The sequence below is a fragment of the Oncorhynchus tshawytscha genome, linkage group LG03 (assembly GCF_018296145.1).
Source record: "Oncorhynchus tshawytscha isolate Ot180627B linkage group LG03, Otsh_v2.0, whole genome shotgun sequence".
NCBI classification, from domain to species: domain Eukaryota; kingdom Metazoa; phylum Chordata; class Actinopteri; order Salmoniformes; family Salmonidae; genus Oncorhynchus; species Oncorhynchus tshawytscha.
This window is the reverse complement of record NC_056431.1, coordinates 15,505,815-15,528,597: the sequence shown is the minus strand read 5'-3', so window position 1 is coordinate 15,528,597 and position 22,783 is coordinate 15,505,815. Positions and strand designations below refer to the sequence as shown.

The window sequence follows — 22,783 nt, the reverse complement described above, 5'->3', positions numbered from 1 at the left end:
AGCCTCTCTCATTTATTTAGCACACTGGTGTAGAGTCAGAGCAGAACTCTGGGGCTCCACAGCAGAACTCAGTCAGTCTGGTTTTACATAGAACACATGCTTGTGTATTGTCAGTAAACCCTACACTACAGTAACTTATCAGGTAAAACCTTAACATCTGGATATGATTTGCTTCACCCAAAAAGCACCTTTAATTTAGTCACGCGCACCCACACAAATTCATTGATTCACATACAACCACACATATAAATACACACATGGGATCAAACAGCAGAGAGAAAGGGCTGCAATTTGCTGATGATTTAAACACAATGAGATCACAGGAAGTTGGTGCCACCTCAATTGGGGAGGATGGGCTCGTGGTAATGACTGGTATTGGAGTCAGTGGAATGGTATCAAATACGTCAAACGCATGGTTTGATGCCATTCCAGTCCCTCCGTTTCAGCCATTATTATGAGCCGTCCTCCCCTCAGGAGCCTCCACTGAGTGAGATCCAGGCCTGTAGCATCTCAGAGTAGGCATCAAACCGTGCTGAACTAGGATCAGTTTAGCCTTTTACTTCATAAGGAATGAGATAACATGGAAACTCCTACTCTGAGACGCTTTTTGAATACCGGCCATGGTCAGGTGGGGTTAGGGCCCTTATTCATCAAGCATCTCAGAGTAGGAGTGCTGATCTAAGATCAGTTTCTAAGATCAGTTTAGCCTTTTAAATTATAATGAAGGGACAGGGGGGACCTGATCCTAGACATGCACTCTAACTCTGAAATACTGCTTGATACATACAGCTCCAGGACCAACCCAGCCTGTCTAGTCCATGTGGATGGTCAGTGGGGCAGCTCCTGCATGACCTCTTCGGCCAGCTGTGTGATGAGTTGCCAGGCCTCGCGGATGTGACGTGACTCGGTGGTGCGGGCGCAGAGGGCGAAGCGCAGCACAAACTGACCAGACAGCAGGCACGGCACCAGGTGGATCTTCCTGCCATTGTTGAGCCTCTTCAGCAAGGTCTCATTCACCTCGTTGGAACCCTTTCAGGAGGAAAGGTTAGATGGGGTGCTATTTAGGATACAATCTATTACCTATATAGTGCACCCTATTCCCTATATGGCCATAGGGCCCTGGTAAAAAGAAGGGCACTATATAGGTAATAGTGTGCCATTTGGGATGTTACAATAGTCTAATACGTTTAAAAAAATAAAATAAAAATGGATGCCGGCAGGCAATGTGAACAATGCATAAGAAGCATAGGTTCCAAAATGTAAACTAAAACTACACTGCTCAAAAAAATAAAGGGAACACTTAAACAACACAATGTAACTCCAAGTCAATCACACTTCTGTGAAATCAAACTGTCCACTTAGGAAGCAACATTGATTGACAATAAATTTCACATGCTGTTGTGCAAATGGAAAAGACAACAGGTGGAAATTATAGGCAATTAGCAAGACACCCCAATAAAGGAGGGGTTCTGCAGATGGGGACCACAGACCACTTCTCAGTTCCTATGCTTCCTGGCTAATGTTTTGGTCACTTTTGAATGCTGGCGGTGCTTTCACTCTAGTGGTAGCATGAGACGGAGTCTACAACCCACACAAGTGGCTCAGGTAGTGCAGCTCATCCAGGATGACACATCAATGCGAGCTGTGGCAAGAAGGTTTGCTGCGTCAGCGTAGTGTCCAGAGCATGGAGGCGCTACCAGGAGACAGGCCAGTACATCAGGAGACGTGAAGGAGGCCTATAAGCCAGCAGCAGGACCGCTACCTCCGCCTTTGTGCAAGGAGGAGCACTGCCAGAGCCCTGCAAAATGACCTCCAGCAGGCCACAAATGTGCATGTGTCTGCTCAAACGGTCAGAAACAGACTCCATGAGGGTGGTATGAGGGCCCGACGTCCACAGGTGGGGGTTGTGCTTACAGCCCAACACCGTGCAGGACGTTTTTCATTTGCCAGAGAACATCAAGATTGGCAAATTCGCCACTGGCGCCCTGTGCTCTTCACAGATGAAAGCAGGTTCACACTGAGCACATGTGACAGACGTGACAGTCTGGAGACGCCGTGGAGAACGTTCTGCTGCCTGCAACATCCTCCACCATGACCGGTTTGGTGGTGGGTCAGTCATGGTATGGGGTGGCATTTCCATGTGCTCGCCAGAGGTAGCCTGACTGCCATTAGCTACCGAGATGAGATCCTCAGACCCCTTGTGAGACCATATGCTGGTGCGGTTGGCCCTGGGTTCCTCCTAATGCAAGACAATGCTAGGGCTCATGTGGCTGGAGTGTGTCAGCAGTTCCTGCAAGAGGAAGGCATTGATGCTATGGACTGGCCCGCCCGTACCCCAGACCTGAATCCAATTGAGCACATCTGGGACATCATGTCTCGCTCCATCCACCAACGCCACGTTGTACCACAGACTGTCCAGGAGTTGGCGGATGCTCATCAGGAGCATGCCCAGGCGTTGTAGGGAGGTCATACAGGCACGTGGAGGCCACACACACACTACGGAGCCTCATTTTGACTTGTTTTAAGGACATTACATCAAAGTTGGATCAGCCTGTAGTGTGGTTTTCCACTTTAATTTTGAGTGTGACTCCAAATCCAGACCTCCATGGGTTGATACATTTGATTTCCATTGATAATTTTTGTATGATTTTGTTGTCAGCACATTCAACTATGTAAAGAAAAAAGTACTTAATAAGAATATTTCATTCATTCAGATCTAGGATGTGTTATTTTAGTGTTCCCTTTATTTTTTTGAGCAGTGTATATACCATAGACCTAACAATAAATAGTTTTAGTCTACTCCAGTCCAAAGATAGTTTACGTCTGTTGAACGTTCAATGATCATGTGCTGAACTAACATTCACAGTTGGTTGAATTGTCTTACCTTTAGTCTAAAGCAGACCAGCCCTAACACGACGTCTGCACTGATCTCAAAGCGCTGGTCAGCGCGAACCAGGCTCTCAAACTCTTTGGCCAACTCCACATGCTATGAAGGCAGAGAGACAGTCAGTCATTCATTCATACTCAGACAGCCAGTGGTTGAAAAAGTACCCAATTGTTATATTTGAGTAAAAGTAAATATACCTTAATAGAAAAGTAAGTCACCTAGTAAAATCCTACTTGAGTAAAAGTAAAAAAGTAGTTGGTTTTAAATATACTTACGTATCAAAGGTAAATGTAATTGCTAAAATATACTTAAGTATTAAAAGTATAAATAATTTCAAATTCCTTTAAGCAAACAAGACGGCACGATTTTCTTGTTTTTAATTTTTTTTAACGGAGAGCCAGGGGCACACTCCAACACTCAGACATAATTTACAAACAAAGCATTTGTGTTTAGTGACTCAGCCAGATCAGATGCAGTAGGTATGACCAGGGATTTTCTCTTGAAGTGAATGAATTAGACCATTTTCCTGTCCTGCTAAAAGCATTCAAAATGTAATGAGTACCTTTGGGTGTCAAGTCAAATTTATGGAGTAAAAAGTAAAAATGTTTTTTTTAGGAATGTAGTGGAGTTAAAGTTGTCAAAAATATAAATAGTAAAGTAGAGTACAGGTACCCCCAAAAACTACTTAAGTAGTACTTTAAAGCATTTTTGCTTAAGTACCTTACACCACTGCAGACAGCAGTCTGAGGTGCTGCAGATGGAAATGGGTTAAGGTGAACTTCTTGATATGGACACTAGGTGACACCCTGGTAAAATATTAATTCAAATTTTTGTTGTAATACACATTTTTTTTCAGCAATAGTAGCTACATTGTCTTTAATGTTCATTCACCCTTGAGAAGGGCTCCATTCTCAACCAAAGGGTTAATGTGATGACAACTGTTTGATGAGTGAAAATACTAGATAAACATTAAAGCACATGGCCCTAACCATACAACTTTCTGAATCTAACAGAAAATGCATTGTTGTTTAGTATGCCCATGGAACCATGTATATCTCAGTATGGAAATTAATGCACAAGCTCTTTGACAATGAATCTAGTCATAAAACGGTCAGTATTAGCCCAAAGGCTGGCAGATGGCAATATTGAGTCATTTCAGCTTACTGTCCAAAGAGGATCTACAGTATTCAGCCGGCTATACATTTGTATCCACAGTGGACAAGTTCGTACATAAAACATTCTCCATGTGGGCTACAAAGGCATCGATTTCCTCCTTAACTTGATTTAGTGGTGACAAAATGGTGGCTAATGCTACTTCCTGACATTGCGTACAGCGTTCAGACCAATGGTCTGCTGCAACCTGATTGGCTGAACGCGATACGCAACATCCGGGAATTGCAATTAGCCACTCTTCTGGTGGAAAATGGTGTTTCATAAAGTAAGTATGCATATTTTCCCAGTTGTTGTATGCCTTCTCACAATTAAATCAAGTTAAGAAGCAAAGTGATGCCTTTGCAGCCTGAATGGAGAATATTTTATGCACAAACCAGTCCACAGGGGATACAAATGTACGGTTGCATAGATTCCCTTTGGACGATAAAATGAAATAATTCAATATCGCCATCTGCCGGCCTTTGGGCTAGGTCAGTCTATGTTTGAAATCGGAAGAAAATAACCATGAAATAGTCAAACTGTCCAACCTTCCTTGGAGGGAATGCTCAAAGCTAATGTCCTATTCCTATTCCAGCTCATCCTGTTCAAAATCTTATTCACCACAGGATCAAACATGTAATCCATTCACTAATCAAAGTACCCAGTGTGTGGCATTAAATGCTTAATGAGAATTGAAACGTGTATCATTGCATGTAATCACAATTACACAGTAGTACATCATGATGTACAGTATTTGTAACCAAAGTCTGAGTGAGAACTGCCAGGACAGGACTATTAGTAATAACTCCAATGCCAACTCAGTCATTAATGAGGCCAAAACTCTGGTCCTAACTGATTATTAGCTGAGCACTCCACTTCCTCATTCCCAGCCAGTAGGTCACCACCACTATGAGGTTTAATGGTCCGTGTGTCCACTATAATAATTCACTTAGTGTTCGTATGTCTATTCAGAAACTGTATGCTGCTGTACCAAGATGATAGGAAAAGACCCATTTCTGTCATCTGACCTATAGTAGGCAATGGTCAACTTGTTGAATAGCACTGTTTTGTAAAAAGACAACTGTAGCCTACATATAATTGATTACAAACATGTCAAATCAAACTTTATTTGCCACATGCGCCGAATACAACAAATGTAGACTTTACCGTGAAATTCTTACTTAGAAGCCCTTAATCAACAGTGCAGTTCAAGAAGAAAAAAATATATTTACCAAGCAGGATAAAATAAAAAGTAACACTCCTCAACGAAGCTATATACAGGGGGCACCAATACAGAGTCAGTGTGCAGGGGTACAGACTAGTTGAGGTAATCTGTACATGTAAGTGGGGGCGAAGTGACTATGCATAGGTAACAAACAACAAGTAGCAGCAGTGTACAAGAGGGGGGGTCAACGTAAATTGTCCGGTGGCGATTTTTTATGGATTGTTCAGCAGTCTAATGGCTTAGGGGTAGAAGCTGTTGAGGAACCTTTTGGTCCTAGACTTGGCGCTCCGGTACCGCGCGAGTCTGACCATTTTCTGGGCCTTCCTCCGACACCGCCTATTATATAGGTTCTGGATGGCAGGTAGCTTGACCCCAGTGATGTACTGGGCCATTCGTACTACCCTCTGTAGCGCCTTACTGTCAGATGCCGAGCAGTCTCCGCTTTACTGGAGTTTTTCAATCTAATAAAGACAGTAGATGAATGCAGTATGGCTGAAGGCCTTGTGTTGCTGTTTACTGATAGAGCTAGACAGGCACAGACCAGGCTGATTTGATTGACAGACCGATACAGAGGAAGGGAACCTGAGCTGTTTCTGTGCTTTGCGGTTACCTTACGGATGTAGTCCTGAAGGCCTTTGAGCCCATACATTCGGAACACAAACCACATCTTGAGAGAGCGGAACCTTCGGCCCAGTGGAATCTGCCAGTGCTGTGAGGTACAGGGGGAGATAGGGTGCGGTAGGGGGAGGTAGAGGGGGAGATAGGATGAGGCAGAGAGGGATAAGTGGGTTAGGGTTAGTGGAGCAAACAGAGTGAACTCTGATATATGACATCCAGTGCCACTTACACATAGACAGAATATAATGATAATAGATAACTTACCCTGTAATCTGTGATCAGTCCTGTGAATAAACAGATGAGTAATTATACTACTAGCAATTCACAGCCAACATTTGAATTATTAACATATTATTGAATGTTGTTACCATCGCTGACCTTTATTCTCTCTCTCCCTTCCCAAAGCAAGTGTAGTAGATAATAAACAGATCTCTCGCCCTCTCTCTCCACATACAGTAGAAAAGCCCTGTTGCAGTGGTAATAACCTGTAATTTCATTGAGCTGGAACTGGGGAAGCAGTGGCCTTACTGTGAGCAGCCTTCTCTGTGAGGAGAGGTCGGCCAGTCTTTTGTCTTTCTGTCAGTCCAATTAAGGAGGAGGAGGCTTCAGTGTTGTGTTGAACTGCGTCCCAAATGGCATCCTATTCCCTACATAGTGCACTTTGTACAGTCCTTTGGTGCCCTGGACAAAGTAGTGCACAATCTAAGGAATAGGGTTCCAATTGGGAGAATACATCTGCATCTAAGATGGGTGACACTCTGTCACTGGCTAACACTGGTAGGCCGCGATGCAACATGACCATTAGTGGACTATTACAGTGCAAATGTTTTGTGGGGAGGACGTGAGGGACATCGGTAATTGAATTGGATTGTTTTAGAGTGACATATTGCGTGTTATTAGGTCAGCGTTTGGACGCCTTATTGTATTTACTCTCTAAAACAAGTACACACAAACATATGGTACAACTACAGTACACACACACACACACACACACACACAAGCCATATAAAACATGGGGCTGTGGTGGTGAGTATTAGTTTATCCACCTTGGGTTTATTAGCAAGCCTAAAGCCAACAGGATTGTGAGGTGAGCAGGCCGACAGACCCTCAGATCCTTGATGTGATATACTGGGCTCTCACACTAACACCATTCACATCCCATTACATTACAGGGACTCCAGACATCATCTGCACTTGATCAAATTAAACCACTATACTGTAAATAGGCTGATGAGGCTATTGCTAGATTTACCACATTTAAACCTAATAGGTTGGAAATAACACAAAAAAAGTCATGTCAATACAGACTATTGTCAGTGCAAAAAGATCTACTGACTCTTGATGATCATGTTTCAGGTATAGAGGATCCATCTTGAAGGCCCCAATGAGATCAGATCTTTTCTTCACCCTATGGACAGACACTGAAACACTTAAACACTCTTACCCTATGAGAGCTCCCACAGAAAACATAAGGGTAGGCTAAAGGGCAAGGCTTTTTAAGAAAGAAAACTGCTCCCCCACATACAGGTGTTCAGTGCTACATTAAGTCTTACAAAAGACACACAGTATTGAAGTAAATTATAATCTATTTTATTGAAGTATATTCTCTTTTTGCTAACTTATATTGAACAATAAAGTTGTATTGTAAAGTGACAATGATCTAAAGGGACACCCTACAGGGGATGACATAGCAGCATAAATTATGTTTTTGTAAACAATGACTTGGCACAACTTGTGCTCTAGATTTTGTCTCTGAAAATGAGTTAAATTCTGTTTTCACAATCAGTTGAGCAAGAAACAAGACATAAGATCATAAGTGAGACCAGGGTCTGTCAGTTACAGATTCAGCTGTATTGTTAAACTGTTATAAACCAATAATAACATTCATAAACTGAGATGCTACAAGTCATTTTAACTGTATTACAGTTATTAAAATACACTATAGCGTCATAAAAAAGCACAGCTATTTCTGAGCAGACTACATAAGTTTCTCCTTACATAAGTCATTTTCTTTGTTAACTGACTTTGTCATGGCAACTCACCAGGGATGGAAGAGGGCATTGAGCGTTCTATCAACAAGAAATGTTGGGGTTGTTTGTGGGGTGATGAGAGAGGGCAGATGGGATGCCTATTCACTCCCACTCTGTTTAAAAAATGCTTTAGGTGTCTAGATAGTGCTTCTGGAGGTGACTTTGTTATGTCGGTAGAGTAGTGTAGACAATAGCCACATTAAGCAACAGTGTAACTAAGGATGGGGAGAATAGTACAGCCTTAGATTTTAGGTTATAGACACGTATACAGTTGCACAGTGTAGTGCTGAGCTCAGAAAGTAGTTTAGATTTGAATCAATATTAAAAACCATGCTGAAGCCGCTCCCCTCTCCCCATAGAACAGAAAATAAACTAAGGGGTCATACAAAAGCAAAGTGAAAAATATAGATTATACAAATAAAGATTTTACTTGTATTTTACTTGTATGATTGTTGTATGATTTTATTTAAATGACCAGCAGGGAATCTTACAGACTGTCCCCCTGGTCAGATAAAAAAACCTGTTCAATAATAAAACAATGTTTCTACAAAGGCTGACTGTCAATCACTTGATAACTTACCACATTGTAGAGCAGTCAAAGTTGACCAACAGCCATTTGTGTGCATTGAAATTGAAAGAGTCTGCAAACTGAAAGGGATAAAAGAGTCAGCCAATCAAATCAGCTGATTTTGACATAAGTGTACAGGTCACCGTCTTAATACACAAGCCATTTTTTCCCATTTAATTTTAGGAAAACCGTGGTCTTAGAATATATTTGATTTGTCAAAGCCCCTTGCTGCCATCACCAGGTTTGCACTGACTGCAGCTGGCCTATCACCATATCCTTCCCACCTGCCTTCACAGACGCAATAAAAGCAGGCAGCAATAAGAGACAATATTAATCAGAGGGGCTCGTGCCCAGTTGTTACCATGCTGACAGATGCATGAGCCTGCCTATCATCATATCCTAGCAACCAGCCTCAGCTGCAGAGGGAGCCGGTGTGTCTGCCCCCCTGCCATTCAGGTGTGTGTGTGTTTGTGTGCGCGCGCGTTCCCACCTCCTCTACTACATCACTGTCTCCCACCCCCCAACATTGTTTGAACTTGTGTCGCTAATAAACAGTGATATTTCTTGACGAGGAGAGCAGCAGGGTTTTATCTAAAGGTCTGATGATGCCTGAGGAAATTACTTTAGCCTTATCTGTGCTCTCAGTGTGTCACTCCACTCGGCTCTGTTCGGTTGAAGACGCATGCTATCCAAAAGGCCAACGGATGCTGTTCTAATTTCCAACGGATTATTGGGTATATTACTTATTCTAGCACGCTTCCCTCTTGACAGTTAATTTAAGTTATTATCAAACACAAATTATAATGGGTGTAAAATACAAGTATGTTCACTGGCAATTTAACTGGAAGTGTGTGGTTTCTAACCTCAATGCCGTTCAACAGGGGTCTGAATTCAGGACAGATAAAGGAACTCCCAGCATATGCAGCATCAATGTGCATCCAGATTTTCTCTGCATTACCTGAGACAAAAATACAAATGTGTAGAACCAGTAGTACAGAAACATACAAAGCTGGTCCTGAGACATGGCTGTACAGTAGATTCCTATGTCTTTATCAGTCTACAACCACATGTCGGTGCTAATAGACAGCCTTTAGGAGTATGTTAATAATGCTTTGAGAATCATACTTACATATGGGCCCAAGTTCAGTAATGTGATCAAATGCACATGAGGGAGTGGTCCCAAGAGTAGCACAGAACTAAATGAAAGGACAAAAATCAACATGATATTCATAAGAATGTGTTTGTGGACTGTATTGGACTATTGGTTATTTCTGTTTGACTGTTGTCTTGGACAACATGTGGCATATTCTTTATAATAAGGGGAAAATGAATGTGTCTATTCTAAGTGCCAATCTGCCGCCTCAATGCTTGTACATGTAAATGGACGTGTGTTCTGACTTCCAAAGAAGGGGATGAGTGCGTTCTGTTCTGACGTAGAAGGGGATGAGTGCGTTCTGTTCTGACGTAGAAGGGGATGAGTGCGTTCTGTTCTGACGTAAAAGGGGATGAGTGTGTTCTGTTCTTACGTAGAAGGGGATGAGTCCTGCAGCCTTGTCTTCCTGTATCATTCTCCGGAGGGTCTCTCCCTGGACAGCATACTTGTCTGACTGCTCCGTCGGAATCTTCTTCATCCTCACTCCGGCAATCATACCTGCTCGTTCCACCGAGCAATGAGCCTGTTCAAAGAGAATAGAGTAGAGTTAACACAAGTGACTTCAAGATAGCCAACTGTCACAACCCAAACAGAGCAGATGATAAACATGTAGGTCACTTCAAGATGGTGAACAACGTCCAACCAAAGAGAGTAGAGCTCCCAAGATAGCCAAAGAAAGACAGTGATTTTGGTGACTTAAAAGACAGCCAACATTGTCTCGGCCACCAGACTTAACCTATTAGCATGATCTGGCTTATTTTAAACCAATCTATCTCGGCATATAGTACTGTACATTCACCCAAAGATGAAATAATGTTTGTAGTCCGTCCATCAAGTAAGACGTTAAAGGACCAGTTGTACTGTGTGTAACGTCACTCCTGGAGAAAAGGGCTGTTATCCTCTTCCCCATAAAGGCCAGTGTTGTCCTCGGGGCAAAGCCTTAACCTAATCCCATGCTGCTCAGGTCAACAGATCAGAGCTAGCATGACTGTGCTGCCTGACAAACTGTTAAGGGATTTTAATGAAAAAAATGACTAAATTATGTATACATTTAAATCAGAACTATAACTAAACAGAATACTCCTATGTTACTGTATGGATGTCTGAATCTTATTATAATCATTAATACTGAATGTAATGTGTGTAGTTTTCGTCAAGAATTAGTACAAGGACTTTCTGTTCCTTGTTAGAAACGAATGGAGCTATCGTCAGAGGTATATAAACCAATGTACATTGTATTATGACCAGAGCTCTCGAAAATAAACGCTACTGATTAATTATGAGACTGGTCTCTGTCCATTTTATGCAAATAAGTATCTTACAAATTCTTAGAAACGGACAGAATGTTTTAATTGAACATATAGGAAATTAATTCCTCCAACACAAACAGACCCATATCACGAGAAAGTTTTACCAAGAAAAACTTACAAAAGGACTAATTCAAGGCAAAAAGGAGTTGGAGCACACAAGATTGATTTATTTTAGCTCACTTTAATCCATTGTAGAGGATGCAAACAGGTGACTGTCGTTTCAACGTCAAGCTGAAGTCTTCCTCAGAGTGACCTAACCATTGCACTTACCTCCTATTTATAGCCTAGTGGCCCATTGAAACACAAGTGCTAGAGGCATTACTACAGATCCGGGTTCATTCCCGGGCTGTGCCACAACCAGCCGTGGCCGGTAGTCCCATAGACCGGCACACAATTGGCCCAGCATCGTCTGGGTTAGCGGAGGTTTTGGCTGATGGGGATTTAATTGGTTCATCGCATTCTAGTGACTCCTTGTGGTGGGCCGGTTTCCTGCGGGCTGACCCCGATACCCAGCTGAACGGTGTGACACTTAGCATTCAGGCCAAAGTGTTCTTTACTTCTGTAAAAAAAATAAACGAATTACATTTGCAAACATTTCTAAAAACCTGTTTTCGCTTTGTCATTATGGGGTGTAGATGTTTAGATTTATGAGGGAAAACATTTATTTAATCCATTTTAGATTAAGGCTGTAACTTAACAAAATGTGGAAAAAGTGAAGGGGTCTGAATACTTTCCGAATGCACTGTATATTATATTAAACAATAGAAAGAGGAACTAATACCCAAAACTATAAAGCGAAAAAAAAAACATTTGTTTATTATATATACATATATATATATATATATATATATATATACTTAATTATTTTTTAAATTATTCCCTCTATCTATTGGTAAATAAGTTTTAAAAAATCGAATCAAATTTATTTGTCACATACACATCGTTAGCAGATGTTAATGCAAGTGTAGCGAAATGCTTGTGCTTCTAGTTCCGACAATGCAGTAATAACCAACGAGTAATCTAACCTAACAATTCCAAAACTACTGCCTTATACACACAAGTGTAAAGGGATAAAGAATATGTACATAAAGATATGAATGAGTGGTACAGAACAGCATAGGCAAGATGCAGTAGATGCTATAGAGTACAGTATATACTGTACTGCAAAACGCACCTGCATTACGGCGGGACTGATTGGGTTAAAGTGCTCTATAGTGCTCATCTGGTTTTGTGACCTGACCTGTTCAGGGTAGGAGTAGGATTAATAAGAGCAAGAGTAGAAACCTGACCTGGTCGGAGGAGTAGGCCACCAGTTTGGAGTTAATGCCAGTCTCTGGACGTTGTGGGTCACTGGCCAGGATCATTCTGACCGCCCTGCAGCGGGCAGCTAGGAGAGCCACAAGAGTTGCCTCACTGGCCGTACCCTACAGAAAGACAGACGAATGTAAGTGGGGTGAGTTTCTATGACTTCAGTCAAACCAGTAGGCCTTGCAACATGTACATCCTCTATGGTCTTAGGCAGGTCCCACGTTCTATAAAAAACAGACTTCACATGTCAAATTTGCTCCACATAAACCTGATGGTTTTCAAATAGCTCTTGTTCTTTGCGGAGGCTAGTCATATGCACATTCACTTAACCAAAAAAGCAGTTAAGAAAATAACTAAAAAAAACAAGAGATAAAAGTAACAAATAATTAAAGAGCAGCAGTAAAATAACAATTGTGCGGGGGCACTGGTGTCAAGATAATTGAGGCAATATGTACATGTAAGTAAAGTTATTAAAGTGACTATGCATAGATGATAAGAGAGTACTGGAAATAGTCTGGGTAGCCATTTGATTAGATGTTCAGGAGTCTTATGGCTTGGGGGTAGAAGCTGTTTAGAAGCCTCTTGGACCTAGACTTGGCGCACTGGTACCACTTGCCGTGCGGTAGCAGAGAGAAAATTCTATGACTAGGGTGGCTGAAGTCTTGGACAATTTTTAACCCCAAAACCTGCTATATAGGTCCTGGATGGCAGGAAGCTTGGCCCCGGTGATGTACTGGGCCGTACGCAATACCCTCTATAGTGCCTTGCGGTCAGAGGCCGACCAGTTGCCATACCAGGCAGTGATACAACCCGTCAGGATGCTCTCAATGGTGCAGCTGTAAAACCTTTTGAGGATCTGAGGACCCATGCCAAAGGGGGAGGTGGCCTCCATCATTTTTCCATTCAAGAATGATGGAGGCTACTGTGTTCTTGCGGACCTTCAATGCTGCAGATATTTCTGTACCCTTCCCCAGATCTGTGCCTCGACACTATCCTGTCTAGGAGCTCTACAGACAATTCTTTCGACCTCATGGCTTGGATATGCACTGTCAACTGTTTTGTTTCTTCTTCCTTCTAAAACTTGTTTTCACTTTGTCATGATAGGGTATTGTGTGTAGATTGATGAGAAACATATTCAATTTAATGCATTTTAGAATAAGGCTGTAACGTAATAAAATGTGGAAAAAGTGAAGGGGTCTGAATACATTTCGAATGCACTGCACTTTAATTACCTCATACCCCTGCACATCCACTAGGTACTGGTAGTCCTTGTATATAGACAAGTTATCATTACTCATTATGTATCTATTATGACATGTTTAACTTTTCCATTATTTCTCTATTTTCTTTCTCTCTGCTTTGTTGGGAAGGGCCCGTAAGTAAGCATTTCAGTAGTCCACACCTGTTGTTTAGGATGCATGTGATTTGATTTTTCAGTATAATAATTTCACTCACAATCATAAATGCAAATCTCACTCATTAGCTTCTGTTTGATAAAACTGCTCTCATACTCTTTCAAATGCTCATCTGAACATGATGCATCAGGTGAGATGGCAATTTGTCACAGCTCTCATAAGGCTAGCAACAAGTGAGAGGAGGCCTACTTTTTGCCATAGTGAAGCGCACTTAAAACCCCAGCCACAAACAAAACACCCCTAGGATGAGCAATGATCCTCGATGGATTCAATAGAGGGCCATTAAATTATCTGTCAGCCTTCTCTCTCATGCCTAAGCCACCTCTCCTATCTCATCCCTGGCTGAGACAGTCACCTCAGCTGCACTGCTGTATCCACAACAATTAATGAACACTTTACCACACGAAATAAGTACCCACAACCCCAAAACACACACGCCCATCTTTGACTGACATATTAAAAGGCAATTTCCTGCTGTTTATCTGGTGTTGTGAGGCAAACAATAACCAAAACATATATGACAGACAAATTGCTGGCAGTGACAGAATCATGAGTAGTCAATTGCTTTTCCTATTTTTCTAACATCTGCATTGTTTTAGAAGGCAAAGTGGCAGGGGCTGTAAATCCGGTTTTGACCCTACTGTGAATACCATGTGTTCTGTACAAATATTAGATTTATATTGTTCTTCGATATTCTTACTTGAAATACGACTACGACAAATATCCGACTACATTTTTCATTTAAATGAATTAATTGAGTTGTAAATGTATTTGAAAGTATGTTGTGGCAATGTAGCAATACAACTGTGGAAATAAAAGCAATGCATCGTCTTACCCCAAAGAAATGGTGGGTAGTTTTACCATACCTGGATGACGCCTCCTCCTTGTCCGTGTGTCCCGGCGATGAAGTCTTCTGGCAGCTTGAGCATCTTCCCCAGCCAGTCCATCATGACTGTCTCCAGCTCTGTACAAGCTGGGCTGGCAGCCTACAGTAACGTGGGGTTAGAGACAGGGTCAACACACAGCTCTGTACACGCCGGGCTGGCAGGTTTCCACACCATTTGGACAAGGACCGATATTAGCATTTTTCACATCAATGAATTGAATTTGTGCCACAAATGCTAAAACGTTAATATTTGGAAACAGTGCTATGGAATCTTAACCAAAACATGGATTGCTGTCATACCTTGTCCATAAACTGCTTACAGGGTAAAAGGAAGCCAACATGTAATTTTGTAATGTGGGTGAACTATCCCTTTGTCTTAAAATGTTGATACTGTTCAAATCACATTCAAAAGAAAAAGAGAGGATGACAGAAACAGATGACAAGGTCATACATACCCAGGAGAATCCGATGCAACCAATAGCTCCAGACAGCATGTCTGCCAGCATGGCCGGGAAGGAGTTCGCCGTGGGGAAGTAGGCATAGAAGTACGGGCTGTGCCAGTGGGTCACCTAAACACAGAGGAAGAGTCGTGTCAGGTAGCCTAGAGGTCAGTCTGGTTCGAATCCTAGGTGTAACCTGACAGAGTAAATCTGAGGTTTGCTAGTATCAAAATCCTGCTAAATACCATGCCTTGCCATGGTGCCACTGAGCCCTTGATCAAGGCACTTAACCCCTAAAGTGCTCTAGCCCTTGAGCATGGCAGTTAAACTGTTCCAGGCTGAATTCCAGTCTTGTGCGTGTTTGGGGCACCAAGCTAGAGGCTGCCAGTGTCCCTGTCTGTCTCCCTTACATGCTTTCGCATGGTGAGTCATTCATTAGACTAACCGGGCTTATTCAACACTGTTAAAAGCAGAGGTGGTAAAGAAAAAAATGTTTTAGAGGGTCAGATTGACAATGGAAAAACAGCTTTCATGTTACAGCTAAGGAAAGCGTTTGGGTTGGGAGTAGATAGATTGAAACTGGTTTGTTTCTCTGGTGGTGAGATTATTGATGTGAGGTTAGCCATTTATTTAAAGTCTTTCAACTTTGCCATGTGAAAGGCCACAGAATGCAGGGAATTCTACAACCATTTGCAAAAACAACTACATGGCTGATACGTGTCATATACAGTTAATGTGAGCTTTCGTGAACTGATTTCTCAGTACAACGGAACACTGTCTCGTTAACAAAACGTTCAACACTGAAACTCCTTACTGTACATCTTCTGAATGATCACTAAACAACAGTCAACAGACCAGAAGTTGATACAGATATTGTGATAATGCCTCCCCCATAACTTAGCGGTTAGTGACTGTGTGCATTGAGTGTTGTGTATGTTCTCATGATCTCATGTTCAATGCAGCCGGAAGCCACTGGGTAAACAGCCCATTGGTGTCATCAATGCATTCATATTTAATGGTTAACTTTTCACTGATGAAATCTGGGAGAAAGCGGATCTCCAATAACAGAGTACCTGACCTATAGCAAGTTATGAATACCTTATGTATGCCACCTTCAAGTAAAGTTTTACCATTATGTTACAGCTGTAATCAGCCTTCAATCAATAGTCACCTCATCTATAATAATATAATCATCTTGGCCGCCTACCCCAGGCATGATGACCCTCTCAACGTCTTTGACCACGTCCTCGTAGGTGTCAGGCTCCTCTGGGGCCTCCTCAGGGATGAGGGACCGCAGGTACCCAGGCTCCACGTCGGGGTACACCGTCCTCTGCTCTATGTTCTCCAGGTAATCTGCTATCAGGTCTACCATCTCCTTCCCTCTCCTCCGGAACTCTGTAGCGTCCATTGTACAACTGGAACAGACAAATATCCCACTTCATCGTCCCAACCTTCAATAACAGTCCTACAAACGTAATACTGATTGCACGCACACACACGATTTAGCAAGCCACATTATGACAACGACACCTTGCTTCCAGACAAACTAAACACCTTCTTCGCCCTGCTTTGAGGAAATCAACACTGAGCTGCCGACGTGGGCCCCTGCCACTCACGAAGACTTTGTGCTCCCGATCTCCGTGGCTTATGTGAGTACACAGAACCCAAACCAGCCATTGTGCTTAGCTTGTTGTTAATCCACCTGGCGTGTCAGATTTCAATAAAGCTTTTCGGCGAAAGCATACCAAGCATTTATGTAAGGACATCTCTCTCTCAGTAGGCAAAATATTACAAACAGCTAGCAGCCAAGTAGATTGGTCACGAAAGTCAGAAAAGCAATAAATTAAATCACTGACATTTGATGATCTTCGGATGTTTGCACTCACAAGACTCCCAGTTACACAATAAATGTTGCTTTTGTTCCATAAAGATTATTTTTATATCCAAAATACCTCCATTTGGTTGGCGCGTTATATTCAGAAATCCACAGGCTCGAGCGGTCACGACATCACAGACGAAAATTCCAAATAGTATCCGTAATGTTCGTAGAAACATTACAAACGTTTTTTTATAATCAATCCTCAGGTTGATTTTACAATATATAATCGATAATATATCAACCGGGAATGTAGCTTATTCTATAGGAGAGAGAGAGAAAATGGCTGCTACAAGCTGTTGCGCATACAAAACGCTGCTGGCACCCAGCCATACAATGTGTGATCTTTCTCGCTGATTTTTCAAAATAAAAGCCTGCAACTACGTCTAAAGACTGTTCACACCATGGGGAAGCCATAGGAAAGGGAATCTGGTTGATATCCCTTTAAATGGAGCAAAGGCAGGCTATGGAACTTTCAAAATAGAGGCCACTTCCTGGTTGGATTTTCCTCAGGTTCTCACCTGCAATATCAGTTCTGTTATACTCACAGACAATATTTTGACCGTTTTGGAAACTTTAGAGTGTTTTCTAGCCTAATCTGACAATTATATGCATATTCTAGATTCTAGACCTGAGAAATAGGCCGTTTAATTTGGGTATGTTTTTTATCCAAACATCAGAATACTGCCCCCTACACTCAAGAGGTTCATTTACGGCAATTTAGCTAGTTAGTTTGCACTTGCTAGCTAATTTGTCCTATTTAGCTAGCTTGCTGTTGCTAGCTAATTTGTCCTGGGACATAATCATTGAGTTGTTATTTTACCTGAAATGCACAAGAACCTCTACTCCGACAAAAAAACGGCCAATCGAATCGTTTCGAGTCATCTCTTCTCCTTCCAGGCTTTTTCATCGTTTAACTTATAATGGTGATCGCATCTAAACTTTAATTTTATTACCACAACTACCCGCAAAACAGTTCGTATTTCAGTCACCCACGTGGGTATAACCAATGAGGGGATGGCACGTGGGTACCTGCTTCTATAAACCAATGAGGAGATGGGAGATGCATGACTTCAGAAATAGGAATGAGTTCTATTTTAGCCCTTGGTGTCGGAGACGCTCGTTGGCGCGCTAGCAGTGTGGGTGCAATAATTGAATAATATGGATTTCTACATTTAATTTGCGACGCTCGCGCACGCGACGTGTCCGGTCTGGTCAGCATGTAAAATATAACTCAGTTCTATTTCTGACGCAGATCGTGCTGCAAGTCCTGCCTCTCCCATCTCATTCATCATTGGTTTATAGAAGCAGGTATCCACGTGCCATCTCCTCATTGGTTATACCCACGTGGGTGATTGAAAGGCGAACTTTGTTGCCGGTTGTGGTGGTAATACAATGAATGTTTAGATGCGGTCACCATATAAGTTCAAAGATGATAAAGCCTGGAATAAGAGCGATGACTAGAAACGATTCGGTTGGCCGTTTTATGTGTGGATTCGTTGTCGGAGTGCATTTCAGGTAAAATAACAACTCAATGTTTCTATCCCAGGACAAATTAGCTAGCAACAGCAAGCTAGCTAAATAGGACAAATTAACGTTAGCTAGCAAGTGCAAGCTAACTAGCTAAATTGTCATACATGTTTAATGCTTTTTGACCTGTCCCCAAATGAATGTAATTGGTTCAGAGTTTGTTTTGATATTTTAACCTGCGTGTCGTGATCGCGTTTGGTGTAGGGGGACAACATACATGTATGCACGATGGCGCACGCGCATTCGGTTTGGATTCCGTAGAGTCCTTGGCAACGCAGATGCTCGTTGGCACGTGCAAGAAGTGTGGGTGCAATAATTGAATATTAGATTTCTAAATTGATTTTACAACGAGAGCGGTGTATAGACATTTAAGTGTTTTAACCCTCGCAAGGCTGCCGGCCCAGATGGCATCCCAAGCCATGTCCTCAGAGTATGTGCAGACCAGCTGGCTAGAGTGTTTACGGACATATTCAATCTCTAACTATCCCAGTCTGTTGTCCCCACTTGCTTCAAGATGTCCACCATTGTCCCTGTACCCAAGAAAGTGAAGGTAACTGAACTAAATTACTATTGCCCTGTAGCACTCACTTCTGTAATCATTAAATTGTTTTGAACGGCTAGTTAAGGACCATATCACCTGCATCTTACCTGACAACCTAAAACCAATTTGCATACCTCCCCAACAGATCCACAGCTGACGCAATCGCCATTGCACTGCACATCGCCCTATCCCACCTGTACAAGAGGAATACCTATGTAAGAATGCTGTTCATTGACTACAGCTCAGCCTTCAACACAGTAATGCCCTCCAAGCTCATCAATAAGCTCAGGGCCCTGGGTCTGAACCCCGCCCTGTAGAAATTGAAGCAAATTGTATTTGATTCATTCTTGTTACATATATTTTAGGACAGTCAAAGTGAAAAGGTGTTCTTATTATATAATGAAACTGATTTCTGTGAAAAATCATTCAAACTTCAAAGAGAAGTTCATTTATGTAATGCTCCCTGTTAGTGTTTTTTAGGTCAGTGTGTTATGAGTGACAATGTAGGCTTTCTGAGTGAGAATTGTTGCCAGTTATGGTTGAACAAGCTTATTTTGAAACATTATGTGTTTTGAGTGAGTTTAACTGTTAGGCCAAGATGCATGTTGGTAATGCAGACTGTGAAGAGTTTTGAAAAGGACTTCATTATTGACCGATCCTGTTGGATCACCCAACTTCTGTTGAGCTTCAACTGATGGAGAGACAGCTTAACATTTTCCTGCAAAATGTCTTGATAAACTTGGGAATTCATTTCTGTTGATAGCGAGCTGTCCAGGCACTGAGGCAGCAAAGCAGCCCCAAACCATGATGCTCTCTCCACCATACTTTACAGTTGGGATGAGGTTTTGATGTTGGTGTGCTGTACCTTTTTACCTCCACAAATAGTGTTGTGTTCCTTCCAAACAACTCAACTTTAGTTTAATCTGTCCACAGAATATTTTGCCAGAAGTGCTGTGGAACATACAGGTGCTCTTTTGCAAACTTCAGACATGCAGCAATGTTTTTTTGGATAGCAGTGGCTTCTTCTGTGAGGTCCTCCCATGAACACCATTCTTCTTTAGTGTTTTACGTATAGTAGACTCGTCAGAGATATTAGCATGTCCCAAGTCTTTAGCTGATACTCTAGGATTCTTCTTAACCTCATTGAGCATTCTGCACTGTTCTCTCGTAGTCCTCTTTGCAGGACGACCACTCCTAGGGAGAGTAGCAACAGTGCTGTACCTTCTCCATTTACAGGCAATTTGTCTTACCGTGGACTGATGAACATCAAGGCTTTGCGATACTTTTGTAACCCTTTCCAGCTTTATGCAAGTCAACAATTCTTAATCTTAGGTCTTCTGAGATCTCTTTTCACATCAGGCAATGCTTCTTGTGAATAGCAAACTCTGATTTTGTAAAAACCGCTCTCACCAAAATATCCAATCTTGTTTCATTGATTAGACTCCAGGTTAGCTGACTCGACTCCAATTAGCTTTTGGAAAGTCATTAGCCTAGGGGTTCACATACTTTTCCAACCTACACAGTGAATGTTTAAATGTTATATTCAATATAGACAACAAAAATACAATTTGTGTGTTATTAGTTTAAGCAGACTGTCTATGGTTGTGACTTAGATGAAGATCACTTTTTAAAACTAATTTGTGCAGAAATCCAGGTAATTCCAAAGGGTTCACATACTTTTTCTTGCCACTCTATATCTGCTGCACTAAATGTTTTATATAGACTACCTTTCAAAAGGTTGCAGGTCACTTAATGTCCTTGTTTTTGAAAGAAAAGCACTTTTTGTCCATTTAAAATAACAAATTGATCAGAAATACAGTCTAGACATTGTTATTGTTGTAAATGACTATTGTAGCTAGAAACAGCAGATTTTTAATGGAATTTCAGAGGCTTATCAGCAACCATCACTCCTGTGTTCCAAGGGCACGTCGTGTTAGGGAATCCAAGTTTATCATTTTAAAAGGCTAATTGATCATTAGAAAACCCTTTTGCAATTATGTTAGCACAGCTGAAAACTGTTCTGATTACTGATTAAAGAAGCAATACAACTGGCCTTCTTTAAACTAGTTGAGTATCTGGAGCATCAGCATGGGTTCGATTACAGGCTCAAAATGGACAGAAAAAAAAATAGCTCGTCAGTCTATTCTTGTTCTGAGAAATGAAGGCTATTCAATGCGAGAAATTGCCAAGAAACTGAACATTTCATAATGCTGTGTACTACTCCCTTCACAGAACAGCGCAAACTGGCTCAAACCAGAATAAAAAGAGTGGGAGGCCCCAGTGCACAACTGAGCAAGAGGACAAGTACATTAGTGTGTCTAGTTTGAGAAACAGACGCCTCACGAGTCCTCAACTGGCAGCTTCATTAAATAGTACCCGCAAAACACCAGTCTCAACGTCAAAAGTGAAGAGGCGACTCCGGGATGCTGGCCTCCTAGGCAGAGTTGCAAAGAAAAAGCCATCTCAGATGGCCAATAAAAATAAAAGATTAATGGGCAAAAGAACACAGACAGACACTGGACAGAAGAACTCTGATCATAATGACTAATCATAGATCAGCACTCCTACTCTGAGAAATTTGCTACAGCCCCTGGTGTGCATGTATTCTGAAGCCCGGTGGAGACCTGCAGTCCTGATAAACCCGAAGAATAATAGAGAGGTGGGTGGTTGGCGGTGGGTGTACTCACGTTGTCTAGCACAGCCGTGGTCGGGTCCTCCTCTCTTTCAGTCTTCACACACCGCAGCAGTGAGTGGTGTACATCAGGAGCGGCGAGCACGGCTCTTTTATCTGCCCAGTGGCCCCCACAGCCAGCCAATGGGAGTGTGGCTCCGGGCCAAGGCAGTGTGCACAGGCAGGAAGGGCCGATTTCACAAGGAGTTAATGAGATCCAAATCACTTTCCACACAGTCTGATTGACAGAGGCTTAGCACACAGCTACCTGTTGAATGGCACTATTATAACTACTATTGTTAACCTATATTACTGTTAGTATTACCACTTACCAGTAAAGCCTGATAATCTTGGGTTTTGGCAAGCAGCTAACTGACAAACATAATTTCAACAAATGCAGTATAACTGTTTATTACAGACTTATAAACTACTAATTTTACATTTACAAACTACTTATAAACCTTGTTATAACTCATTTTAGGTATACATTTTTGGTTGATATTTGATTGAGGTTGGTTTATTGATTTAACTCTTAACTCAAATGTGAGAACTATGTTGACATTTATGCCTCCAGGGATAATATTTGAGACTCAACCCATTGTTAACAAGCTAAAAATAGTTCCAAAATACATATGGTTATGCATCCCCTGGATATACCAATGCTTAAAAACACAGATGTCAATCTGACGAAAGATCTTAAGCAAGATAAAATTATACATCTCAATTCTCATCTGCATAACCAGGATGTTGTTTTATCTACATCCTCTTATGGGGCCTGGATGATTGCTCCATTCTAATGCTGCTTTCATAACCAAGTGGCAAGGTGGTAATTACCATTTGTGAAGTTGTACATATGAGTTAGATGCATTAAACCCCCTTGAACTGCATCAACCATAGACAAAACATACAGATAGTGCTCGCAAACAAATTATAGTGTTCACCAACCATATTAATAGATTTATTTTTATAACTAATATTTTGTTTAATTTTACTTCCAACAATTCTGTTTATTGAGGTAATTTCCTTAGTAGGTTACGTCAGAGTTCAGCATGGGAGAAGTCGGAGCTCAGGGATAACAGAACAGTTTCATAGTAATTACCAGTTGGAGGGACGGTCAAGTGGATTTTTCTTTACAGTTCTATGCTTGTATTTACGACTTCACAACATGCTATT

General features: G+C 41.7%; 1 protein-coding gene across 2 annotated transcripts; it reads right to left on the bottom strand.

Moving 5' to 3' along the window:
• On the bottom strand, nt 1-21,822 carry LOC112228375 (aromatic-L-amino-acid decarboxylase). 2 transcript variants are annotated; one of them, XM_024393645.2, is made up of 15 exons: nt 21,627-21,822; nt 16,200-16,407; nt 15,008-15,121; nt 14,533-14,652; nt 12,233-12,367; nt 10,007-10,156; nt 9,610-9,676; nt 9,344-9,438; nt 8,493-8,560; nt 7,215-7,290; nt 6,988; nt 6,147-6,166; nt 5,875-5,973; nt 2,885-2,986; nt 1-1,029 (listed from the first exon to the last, which is right to left on the bottom strand). In XM_024393645.2, exons 2-15 carry the CDS (start codon nt 16,398-16,400, stop codon nt 829-831), a joined length of 1,449 nt encoding a protein of 482 aa, XP_024249413.1. In that variant the 5' UTR covers nt 16,401-16,407; nt 21,627-21,822; the 3' UTR covers nt 1-828. The 2 variants fall into 2 exon arrangements, 1 of the variants encoding a protein (XP_024249413.1); XR_006080584.1 differs by lacking the exon at nt 6,988 and having other exon boundaries at nt 991-1,029; nt 7,219-7,290.
• Nucleotides 21,823-22,783: the final 961 nt, after the last annotated feature.

Bases quoted from the DNA above. Each gene is read 5' to 3' on its own strand.
- LOC112228375 (XM_024393645.2), bottom strand. From the start codon at position 16,400: ATGGACGCTACAGAGTTCCGGAGGAGAGGGAAGGAGATGGTAGACCTG. The intron at 12,368-14,532 runs GTATGGTAAAAC...GTCTTTCTGTAG, and splicing joins AAGGAGGAGGCGTCATCCAG to GGTACGGCCAGTGAGGCAAC. The intron at 5,974-6,146 runs GTAAGTTATCTA...TGTACCTCACAG, and splicing joins GACTGATCACAGATTACAGG to CACTGGCAGATTCCACTGGG.